The following is a 12,308-nucleotide window of genomic DNA, read 5'->3' as shown; positions in this document are numbered from 1 at the left end:
TGTTCTCACAACTTTTCATTGTGGTATCATGTGACCCACCCACTCTAGGAAATATCCTCACCCACCAGTATGCCATGCTTTTTCCCACCCTCTTGTCACATAAATTATAAACCTGTGGAAGTGTAAGATCTATCAAATGCACCAACCCAACTCATCCGACTCTAGTACTATCACAAGTAAATTTTATCCTGTCTTTAGAAGGGTCACTTGCAAAGGAGCCACATTGTATAATAGCTCTGCTGTAATTTCTGAACAGCATTTTATGTGACTGTGACCAGCAACCAGCAGTTCACCCAAATAAATGGCCATTGACAAATTGTGACTGAGAACAGAACTGACTAACCAGTGGTGAAACATGCTTTGCTGAGCTCAACATGCTCAGCTTCAATGGCTGCTTCACAACCTGTACCATTCCTTCCAAGACCCACATTTTTTTAATTATGCAGATGGTAATTGTTCTTGCAATACATACTTTGATCTTGTAATCTACCTGGCCTCAATCTTCTCCAGCTTCTGGCCTTCCACATTTCCAAGTCAAGCCAGAAAAGCAAAAGCCTCCTCCAGCTCCTCTTGTGCAGAAGGGATCCCTTGGGGCCCTCTCTCCCAAGTTGTTCACTAATGCCACAGTGGACACTCACCAGTGGGTCAAGGAGCCAAAAGCTGCTGGACGAAGAGCTTTATGGTCTTCCTCCGTGCCTGAAGCTGCTTTGTAGAAATCCTCCAAGCAAGCCCCTAAAGAGAAGTGAGAGAGCAAGCTAAATAAGAAGAAGTCTGCTAAGAAACAGGACCCTCTAATGGCCCCAACACCACCATTCCCTATAAATTCTGCATCTGAGGATGCGGTGGAGATCTTTGCGGCCTCTGCGGACCTGGATCTCACTGGTGCCTCATCCACCATAGAAATGCCTACAAAGGTACTCAATTGGTAGCAGTATGTGACCCTGAGGCATAACCTGCCTCCTTGCGAACTTCATGCCTTCCCAGCCTCACGGTAACATCACCCTCCAGTGGAATTGTGGTGGTCTTTTCCACTACCTGGTTGAGTTATGGCAACTCTTAAACTTTACTCCTGCTTTCTGCATTGCCATTCAGGAAACTTGGTTCCTGGAAATGCGGACCCCTAACCTCTGCAGCTGTAGGGGATATTACAACAACTGTAGTGACTATAATAGTGTGTCCGGTGGCGTTTGTGTCTATGTCCTGAACTCTATGTCCTGTGCCCCTTCAAAGCCTCTCTTGAAGCTGTGGCTGTCAGGATAAGGACGACACAGGAAATAACTGCAAAGTATATCTTCCTCCAGTTGGTGCAGTACCTGTGAATACATTGGCTACACTGATTGATCAACTTCATAAACCTTTCCTACTTTTGGGAGATTTTAACGCTCATAACCGCTTGTGGGGTGGCACCGTGCTTACTGGCCAAGGCAGAGATGTCGAAAATTTACTGTCACAACTCGAACTCTGACTCTTAAATACAGGTGCCCACACACATTTCAGTGTGACACACAGCACATATTCTGCCATTGATCTCTCAGTTTGCAGTCCTCGCCTTCTCCTATCTATCCACTGGAGATCACATGATGACCTGTGTGGTAATGACTATGTCCCCAACTTCCTGTCACTGCCCCGGCATCAGGCCCACAGATGCCTGCCCAGAGGGGCTTTAAACAAGACAGACTGGAATGCTTTCACCTCCTCTGTCACTCTTGAATATCCCCCACATGGTAACATTGATGTGGTGGTTATGCAGGTAACTACAACTATCGTTTCTGTGGGAGAAAACATGATCCTTCATTCTTTAGGGTGCCTCCAGCGAAAGACAGTCCCTTGATTGTTGAAGGAAGTTGCTGAGGCAATTAAGGAGCATTGGTGAGCTCTACAGTGGTATAAGCAGCACCCTTCTCTGGAGCACCTCATAGCCTTTAAATGGCTTCGTGCCTGTGTTCGCCGGCTTTTCAAAAGACAGAAATAGGAGTGTTGGGAGAGGTATGTCTCAACCATTGGATGCCATATGTCACCTTCCCTAGTTTGGGCAAAGATCAGATGAGTTTTTTGGTACCAGGCCCCAACAGGTATACCTGGTGTTAACATAAATGGAATGTTATCTACTGACGCAAATGTGATTGCCGAGCACTTTGCTGAGCACTATGCTCGCGCCTCTGTGTTGGAGAATTAAACCCCAGCCTCTCAAATGGCAGATAGAAGGGAAAGTCCTCTTGTTCACTTACACAACACAGTGAACCCTACAGTGCTCCACTTACAGAGTGGGAGCTCCTCAGTGGCCTTGCACATTTCCCCGACACAGCTCCTGGGCCAGATTGGATCCACAGTCAGATGATTAAACATCTCTTGTCTGACTACAAGTGACATCTCCTTGTGATCTTCAATCGAATCTGGTGCAATGGCATATTTCCATTGCACCGGTGGGAGAGCACCACCATTCCAGTGCTCAAACCCCGTGAAAACCCGATGTGGATAGCTATCGGCCCATCAGCCTCACCAACAATCTTTGTAAGCTGCTGGAACATATGTGTGTCGGTAGTTGGGTTGTGTCCCGGAGTCACGTGGCCTACTGGCTCCATGCCAGGGCAGTTTCCACCTGGCTCGCTCTACCATTGATAATCTTGTTTCCCTCAAGTCTGCCATCCAAACAGCCTTTCCCAGATGCCAAGACCTTGTTGCCATCTTTTTTGATTTACGAAAAGTGTATGACACCACCTTGCAACATCATATCCTTGCCACATTATACAAGTGGGGTCTCTGAGGCCCACTCCTGATTTGTATCCAGAATTTCTTGTCACTTCGTACTTTCCATGTCCAAGTTGGTGCCTCCCATGGTTCCCCCCATATCCAGGAGAATGGGGTCCCACAGGGCTCTGAATTGAGTGTATCTCTATTTCTAGTGGCCATTAACGGTCTAGCAGCAGTTGCAGGGCTGTCTGTCTTACCCTTTCTGTATGCAGACGACTTCTGCATTTCGTACTGCTTCACCAGTACTGGTGTTGCTGAGCAGCATCTACAGGGAGCCATCCACAAGGCGTAGTCATGGGATTTACCCCATGGCTTCCAGTTTTCAGCCACAAATTTGTGTGTCAGGCACTTCGGTCGGCATCGGACCATTCACCCAGAACCAGAACTTTACCTCACTGATTGATCCCCTCACTGTTGTGGAGACATATCAATTTTTAGGACTGGTTTTCGATGCCTGATTGACTTGGCTTCTTCACCTTTGTCAGCTTAAGTGGAAGTGCTGGCAACACCTCAATGCCCTCCACTGTGTGAGCAACACCAACAGGGGTGCAGATTGCTCTACACTGGTGCACCTCTACAGAGACCTTGTTCAATCCTGCCTTGGCTATGGGAGTCTGGTTTATGGTTTGGCAGTACCCTAAGCATTGCGTTTACTCAACACAGTGCACCACTGTGGCATTTGACCAGCGACGGGAGCTTTTAGGACGAGTCCAGTAAGTAGCGTCGTGGTGGAGGCTGGAGTACCTCCATTGCAGTTCAGGAGTGCGCATCTGCTTGACAGTTATGTCACACATGTATGCAGTTCTCCTGTGCACCCGAATTACCGTCTCCTTTTCCCACTCACGGCAGTTCATCTCCCGCATCATGGCCTCCAATTGCAGTTCATGTCCAATCTCTTCTATCTGAACTGGAGTTCTTGCCTTTACCAGCTATACTTGAGATCCATTTACGTACACATCCATGGTGTACACCTAGGCCGCGGCTTCTCCTGGATCTGTCACATGGCCCAAAGGACTCAGTTCACCCCCTGGCCCTCCGTTGTCACTTTCTCTCAAATCTTGACATGTACTGAGGCCATGAAGTACTTTACACCAATGACTCAATGGCTGACAGCCACGTTGGCTCTCCACTGTCACTTCCTCTCAATTCTTGACATGTACCAATACCATGAAGTACTTTACACCAATAACTCAATGGCTGACGATTTCGTCGGCTTCACATATGCCCATGGAGGACATAGTGAACAGTATTCCTTGCCTGATGGCTGCAGTGCTTTCACTGAAGAGCTGGTGGCTATATCTCGTACTCTTGAACACATGTTTCATGCCCTAGAGAGTCATTTCTTCTGTGTACTGACTCTTTGAGGGGCCTACAGGCTATCATCCAGTGCTACACTCATCATCTTTTGATAGCGACCATCCAGGAGTCCATCTATGCCCTGGAACAGTCCGGACATTCAGTGGTGTTTGTGTGGGCCCCAGGACATGTCAGAATCCCAGGCAATGAACTTGCTGACAGGCTGGCCAAACAGGCTACACGGAAACCTCTTATGGAGATTGGCATTCCAATAACTGATCTGCGTTCATTTTTATGCCACCAGGTTTTTTGGCTTTGGGAGACGGAATGGCATAGTCTCAGTATGCACAACAAACTGTATGCCATCAAGGAGACTATGAATGTGTGGCAGTTCTCCATGCAGGTCTCCCACAGGGACTCTGTGGTTTCCTGCCGGCTCCACATTGGCCACACTTAGGTGACCCACGGCTGTCTCTTCTGCTGTGAAGACCCACGTCAGTGTCATGCTGTGAAGACCCGCCTCAGTGTTGATGCAGTGCCCAGTTGACAGTGGCCCATATTTTGGTACACTGTCCCACTTTGACTGCCCTGCAACAAAATCTTCAGTTACCGGACTCGTTGCCACTAATTTTATCTGACAATGCCTCATCTGCTGATTTAGTCTTACGTTTTATTCTTGAAGATGGGTTTTATCATTTGATCTAAGTTTTAGCGCATGTCCTTTGTCCCTCTGTTTCCTCCGCTCTACTGCTTTTAGGGTGGAGGTTTTAATTTGTTGTGGAGTGGCTGGCTTCTCCTTTTTATTCTCAGGGTTAGCTAGCCATGTTTTCTCGTTTTAATCTCTTCCATCTGTTTCTTGCATTCCTGTGGTTTTCTTCCTCCCTTTTGTCAATTTAAGTGTTTGTTTCCCTTCTGTCATTCTTGTCGTTTTTACTTTCTGTCGATTTTGTGTTGTCAGTCTCACTTGTTCTGTTCTTGCCCTTGTTGCATTGTTTTATTTGGAACAAGGGACTGATGAACTAGCAGTTTGGTCCCTTCCCCCTTCTTTTAAACCAACCTTTATATAAAGTCTTCAATAATGTGTCCTGCAATTAGGTCATGGGCTTCCTTCGTACAACTCTTTTGTTGCAATCCCTATTTAAATTGCTGTAGTCAGTAGCCCTTACCCTGTTGTCAACATTCCAAAAGTAGAAATGGAGAATCTTAAAATTTTCTGTTCCTTATAGTAATTTGCATTGAAGCATCAGGAGACAAAGAGAGAATCACTGACAAAGGAAGAGAAGCTATAATTACCAACTTCACAAAATTATTAATATAAAATTATAATGATTATTTGTAGTCATCAAAGAGAGTTAACCAAAATGTAAAATATTTCTTCTTCTTTTTCTTCTTCTTTCTTGTGAAAATATTTAATCTCTTAGAGCTGTAAAAGTTCAGTAAACATATCTTTAAAATTAATTAATCTATCTCTTTACATTAATACAAATAAAGTAGCAAAACTAATACTTCATTTTAAATGTTGTATTCTTGTCTTCCAGTATGCTGTTAAAAGAAGACTGGAATCTAAAGTCCTTTACACTGATCACTGGCTGGATGCAGCTATTGAAAAATACAGTGAGAAGTTAATAGATGATATGAAAATTGTGTTCGGAATTTTTTTTCTGTTTATTCCAGTTCCATTATTTTGGAGCTTATTTGATCAACAGGTAACAAACTGAATATATTATTCTTATGTATGCTCTTAGAAACAAAACATATTTATTGCAATTTGTTGCATTGTATGCTGTGATTGATACAGATTCTAAATAGTGCCTAAATCTGTGATTGGTGTCCAGCCAGAGAGTACACATAACAACACAGCTTGCAACACCTGAACGAGACAACATGGTTGGTTTCTGAAACATTGTGCATAAAAATAGAATCTACAACTCAATTGAACACCTAAAAGCACCACAAAACAGAATCAGTTTAATGAATTGGAGCATGTAATGTCCAGACATTCTTAGTTGATGCATTCTAAGACAAACATTACACCAGATGCAACTTTGTGGACTCTTGAGACCATAATCAGAAAATATCAGTAATAGAGAAATAGGAGTTTAGACAACATCCTTAAAATTTTTGACAGGTAAATAATAAATAGTTTATACTTGCACACCTGTTACTTTATCATAAAAGCATAATTTACACCAGTACTGTCTGTTACACTCGTCTTACATAGATTAGATTAGATTAGATTAATACTTGTTCCATAGATCATGAATACGACACTTCGTAATGATGTGGAACATGTCAGGTTAGTAAAAGATGTCTGTACAAGATATTGCATTACACAAAATATTGTATGACACTAATGTTTAAGCTAGTTTTTTTTCCTCCCTTAATTTATATTTAAAAATTCAGCCAGTGAGTAGAAGGAGTTGTCATATAGAAATTCTTTTAATTTATTTTTAAATGTTGGTTGACTATCTGTCAAGCTTTTGATGCTGTTTGGTAGGTGACCAAAGACTTAGCAGCATAGTGTACCCCTTTCTGTGCCAAAGTCAGATTTAACCCTGCATAGTGAAGATCATCCTTTCTCCTAGTGTTATAGCTATGCACACTGCTATTACTTTTGAACTGGGTTGGATTATTAACAACAAATTTTATAAGTGAATATATATACTGTGAGGTTACTGTGAGGATCCCTAGATCCTTAAATAGATGTCTGCAGGATGACCGAGGGTGGGCTCCAGAAATTATTCTGATTACACGTTTTTGAGCAATGAATACTTTTCTACTCAATGATGAATTACCCCAGAATATGATGCCATACGAAAGCAGTGAATGAAATTAGGCATAGTAAGCTAATTTACTGAGATTCTTGTCACCAAATTTTGCAATAACCCTAATACCATATGTAGCTTAACTCAGACGTTTCAGCAGACCATCAATGTGTTGCTTCCAGTTTAACCTCTCATCGATGGACACACCTAAAAATTTAGAAATTTCTACCCTAGCTACAGACTTCTGTTCAAAGTCTATATTTATTACTGGAGTTGTGCCATTTACTGTACGGAACTGTATATACTGTGTTTTATCAAAATTTAAAGAGAGTCTGTTTGCTGAGAACCACTTAATAATTTTGTGAAAGACATCACTTACAATTACATCACTTAGTTCTTGGTTTTTGGATGTTATTACTATACTTGTATCATCAGCAAAAAGAACTAACTTTGCATCTTCATCAATGTGGAATGGTAAGTCATTAATATATATCAAGAACAGTAAAGGACCTAAGACCGAACCCTATGGGACCCCGTACTTGATCACCCCCAGTTTGAGGAATCAGCTGTTGTTTTAACATTACATGAATCACTTATTTCAACTTTCTGCAGTCTTCCAGTTAAGTATGAATTAAACCATTTGTGCACTGCCCCCCTCAAACCATAATGATTTAGCTTATCTAAAAGAATTCCATGATTTACACAATCAAAGGCCTTTGAGAGATCACAAAAAATACCAATGGGTGATATCCAGTTATTCAGAGCATTTAATATTTGATCAGTGAAAGTGTATGTAGCATTTTCTGTTGAAAAGCCTTTCTGAAAACCAAACTGACATTTTTTTAGTACTTTATTTTTACAAATATGGGGGGCACTCTTGAATACATTAGTTTCTCAAAAATTTTTGATAGAGCTGTCAGAAGAGAGATTGGGCAGTAGTTGTTGACATCCGTTGCATCCCCCTTTTTATGCAATTGTTTTACAATGGCATATTTCAGTCTATCAGGGAAAACACCCTGCTCCAAAGAGCCATTACATATGTGGCTGAGAATCCTACTTATCTGTGGGGAACAAGCTTTAAGTATCTTGCTGGAAATGCCATCAATTCCATAAGAGCTTTTACTTTTCAGTGAGTTTATTATTTGACTGATTTCAGAGGGAGTGCTTGGTGGAAATACAGTTGTTTCAAACTGCACAGGTGTGGCCTCTTCTATTAGAAGCCTTGCCTCTTCTAGTGAAGATCTAGATCCTATTTTCTCCACAACATTTAAAAAATGATTATTGAAAACATTTTCAATTTCTGATTGTTTGTTAGTACACTTGTCATTCAGGTTTATGGCACTAAATTCTTCCTGTGCTCTTGGTTGCCTGTTTCCCTTTCAATAATATTCCAAATTGCTTTAATTTTATTATCAGAGTTACTGACCTCAGACATGATATACATGCTTCTGGACTTTTTAATAACTTTTCTTGGTACTGCACAATCGTTTTTATAATATTGAACAATTTCGGGGTCAGTACTCCCTCTTGCTGTTAGATACAGTTCTCTTTTACAGTTGCAAGATATTCTTATTCCTTTAGTTAGCCAAGGTTTTTAATATGTTTTCTTGGAATGATGTTTAACTATTTTCTTGGGAAAACAATTTTCAAATACCCTTAAAAATGTATCGTGAAATAAGTTATAATTCAAGTTGGTATTGGGTTCCTTATACACTTCATCCCAGTCTAGCTGCAGTAGGCTTTCCCTAAAGTTTGCAATATTTATATTGTTAATTGAATGCACTGCTTTGAAATTCTGATTTGATATACTGCGTGGAGCATAATGTGGCCTGATGTCATAACATCTCTTTAAGTAACTTTTTGCTGGCATCTAATTGAAGTGTTGCTGAGTTAAGGTACTGCTAGTTGCAACTTACACACTTGGCAGTTATTTTCGTGAAGTCATTCTCCCACCATGGGAAAAACTGCCTGGATATATGCCAACTTCCATGAAAATCAGGGGAAGGATTCTATCATGTAAAGTGTCTGGCGATATCAAATCAAAATGGACTGTAGATGGTATCTTGAGACTGAGGGCACATATAAGTGAGAGTTGCAGCTGTATTTGCTTATATACATGTATTTAAAAAAACAGGTGTCATTAAGGATTTTGTGTACTAAATGAAAGTATATCCTCATGAAACTTTTTGTTCTACTTCATACCGTATCCCATGCATGAAGAGGGAAGCAGTAAGAAAAGAAATTAAGAGGGTGCCTGAGTGGGGCATAATACAAACATCATTTTCTCCTTATTGTAATCCTATTGTGGGCACTAATAAGACAGATGGCAAGGTGCGCTGGTCCTCAATGCACATAACATTAATAAGATTATTGTATCAGTACAAACACACCCAGACAATTTAGAGGACCAGCTTATGAAATTCCATGATGCTAAATTTCCTTCTATAATTGATCCCTGGTTCTCTTATTGCCAAATAAAACTACATGAAGAAAGTTGGAAGTATACCACCTTTGTATGTGGGGCAGGAGCTTCGAATTTCAACTATTACTGTTTAGATTGAAGGTAAATGCACCTGTATTTATCTCTACTCTGGACAAAGTGCTAGGACCCATACTTTTGAGTAAGGTAAAATTTTTAGGACACATAACCTCTTTGGAAGGCATACTGCCAGATCCTCAAAAACTTGGTGCCATTATGAACTGCCCTGCTCCTCAAAACAAGAGGCAATTAAAGGAATACTTAGGCCAAGTCTTCTCAAGGTCTGGGTGCATGCCTCTTTCAAATGGTAGAAGAAGAGAGAAAACTAATTCCTAAAGTAACTGGCTTCGCCATCTGCACCTTATCTGAAGCTGAATATTCATATTCAGCTATTAAGTTGGAGGTTGTGGCTGTAATTTGGTCCTTTAAAAAATTTGTATGTTTCCTTTGTGGTAAACACACAAAAGTATACCGTGACCATCAGTCCCTATTGTTTCTGTTAACTTGTCAATTCCTACACCAACATATAACCAGGTGGTATTTGCATCTTCAAGAATTCGATTTTGAAATAGTGTACATAAAAGGAAACCAAAACATAATAACTGATGCTCTTTCTCAAGTACCACAAGGCTTAGAGGAATTTAATGATCTCTTAGAGCAAGAAGGCGAAATAAGAGCTATGTTGATCAAAACACTCCGACCATACTATGTCCACATGTGTAAACACATGGAGCAATTACAGCAGGAAGACACACGCTGCAGTAAAGTACGAGAGAAACTTAATGCCAAACAGTGATGTAAAGTTAAAAAGGTTTTCCATTTTTCACAAAGGTGTTCTGTTTCATAGGATCCATCCTAAACAAGAACAATGGCACAGGGCGTGTTTGCCAGAGGAATGTGTGGATTATTTTATCTCGTACACACGCAATACTTAGGGTCATTATGGCATTGCAAAGTACACTTACAAAATAGGTAAATGTTATTTCCCCAACCTTGTTCGAAGAGTACTACAGGTGTTAAGCAAGTATGTTGTCTGCTAGAAAACAAAACATTCCAACAGCTCCAAACAAATTGATTTACATCCCATTTGCAGCTAAAAAAAACCTCTAGAAAAGGTATCTTTGGATGTGGCTGGACCCTATCCCAGAGGTAAGGATGACATAATGTGTGTAGTATGTCTGTATGATATTTTCACCAAATACTTAAAATTATGTGCTGTACAGAACATTACACCCAGTTCAATTACAAGACAAGTCAAAGAGGATTAAAACTGTGTGCGTGACCGAGACTCGAACTCGGGACCTTTGCCTTTTGCGGGCAAGTGCTCTACCATCTGAGCTACCGAAGCACGACTCACGCCCAGTACTCACAGCTTTACTTCTGCCAGTATCTCGTCTCCTGCCTTCCAATATCATATCAGCGCACACTCTGCTGCATAGTGAAAATCTCATTCTGCAAAGAGGATTATTTTTCAAAAGTAGGAAAATCAGAAGTCATGTTAACAGATAATGCCTCATATTTTGTTGGATGTAAATGGAAAGAGTTTTCAGAGTCCTATCAAATCAAACACATTTTACTACCCAAATTTCATCCCAAAGCATTCCCCATAGAAAAGGTGTTTAAGGAATTCAACAGGTTTGTTAGGGCCTATATACCTCATAACATATCAAGCGGATTGAATATGTCACCCCCTTCTTACAAGTTGTTAACCTTCCTCATACATCAACTGGATTTACACCAAATGAGCTGATCTTGAACTGCAAACAATTAGACGACTGGGAAAAATCTTTGCCCAAGATACCGATACTGGAATTATCATTGGTGGACAAAAATATGACAAGCATTAATCAACCTTGAAATCTGGGCTAAATACAGGAAAGGAATTTATGACAGAAAGTGTACAACACAATCTTATATAGGACAAAAGGTGTTACTTGGAACACATCCCAAATTCTCTATAATTGGAAAACTGAAATGTAAGTGACACCTATTATGCACCAGACCATACTTAATTACTAAAATCCCCTACCCGGGAGTGTACAGATTGGTACACACACACACACACAGCTAGAGACATAGGCCTATACCCACACAAAGACTTGAGACCATCTATATACTGAAGAAAGGCTGCTTACCCTCTAAGTTATATATATATATATATATATATATATATATATATATATATATATATATATATATATATATATATATATATATTAGTTTTAGGCTGCTGGAAAGTCACATTCCAGAATTTATGTTGTTAGTTGTTAAGGAAAATTTTTGTTTGTATTTTTTCTTATAAGTCAAATGTGTAAACAGTAAACAGTAAACAGTATGATAGTAGTTGTAACAAGGAAGAATTTTTCTTTTATGTGTCTCGAGATGATGATACTCTAAATACAATGCTTTGCCTTGCCCGTAGCCCAGTGGCAAACAAATAAATGGACTTGTGAAACACATGGTAGCATGCAGTGCCATAAACAACTTGCCATAGCACATGTGATATCAGAGGTCACAGTGCATGCACATTGGGAAGCAAGTTGGTCAACATACCACAAACATGTGCATGCCAGACAGGCACAGCTGGAAGTGTTGGAGCATCCAAAACAAACAAACAAACCTGATGAGCTACAGTCCGCACTAGCATTTATAAAGGTTATCGAATAAACAGAGACATAGAAAATTAAGGGAGAGACCATACTACAACTATGACTATCTGCACAATACACACATCCAAAGATAAGCTAAGGGATTATGTGCTCAGGAAAGGGACGCTAAACTAAAAGATATTTACTCAAGCTACACTACTATGTACATTATACTTGTATATTATAATATTTACAAATTTAAGTATTGAAAGTGCATGCGCTATTTATACTTGATGGATGAGAAAAGTCTTGCTGAAGGTAAATAAGTGAGTACAGTATATGTAGCAAACTGAATAAGAAGTCACACCACACCACTAATGCACTTTATCTTTCAGATCTATAAGGTAAAGATTCCAAGACTTACCAAGT

The 12,308-nt window shown here is 40.3% G+C and overlaps 1 protein-coding gene across 1 annotated transcript in view; it reads left to right on the top strand.

Annotated features, from left to right (window-relative positions):
• Positions 1 to 12,308, top strand: part of LOC126267660 (peptide transporter family 1-like) — a 150,351-nt gene that overhangs the window by 96,523 nt on the left and 41,520 nt on the right. Inside the window, exon 8 of the mRNA XM_049972960.1 lies at positions 5,586 to 5,753. Coding sequence (XP_049828917.1) covers positions 5,586 to 5,753 — 168 coding nt within the window. The remainder of the gene's footprint in view (positions 1 to 5,585; positions 5,754 to 12,308) is intronic.

This window comes from Schistocerca gregaria, chromosome 4, assembly GCF_023897955.1.
Source record: "Schistocerca gregaria isolate iqSchGreg1 chromosome 4, iqSchGreg1.2, whole genome shotgun sequence".
NCBI classification, from domain to species: Eukaryota; Metazoa; Arthropoda; class Insecta; order Orthoptera; family Acrididae; genus Schistocerca; species Schistocerca gregaria.
This window is presented reverse-complemented; position numbering and strand designations above follow the sequence as displayed.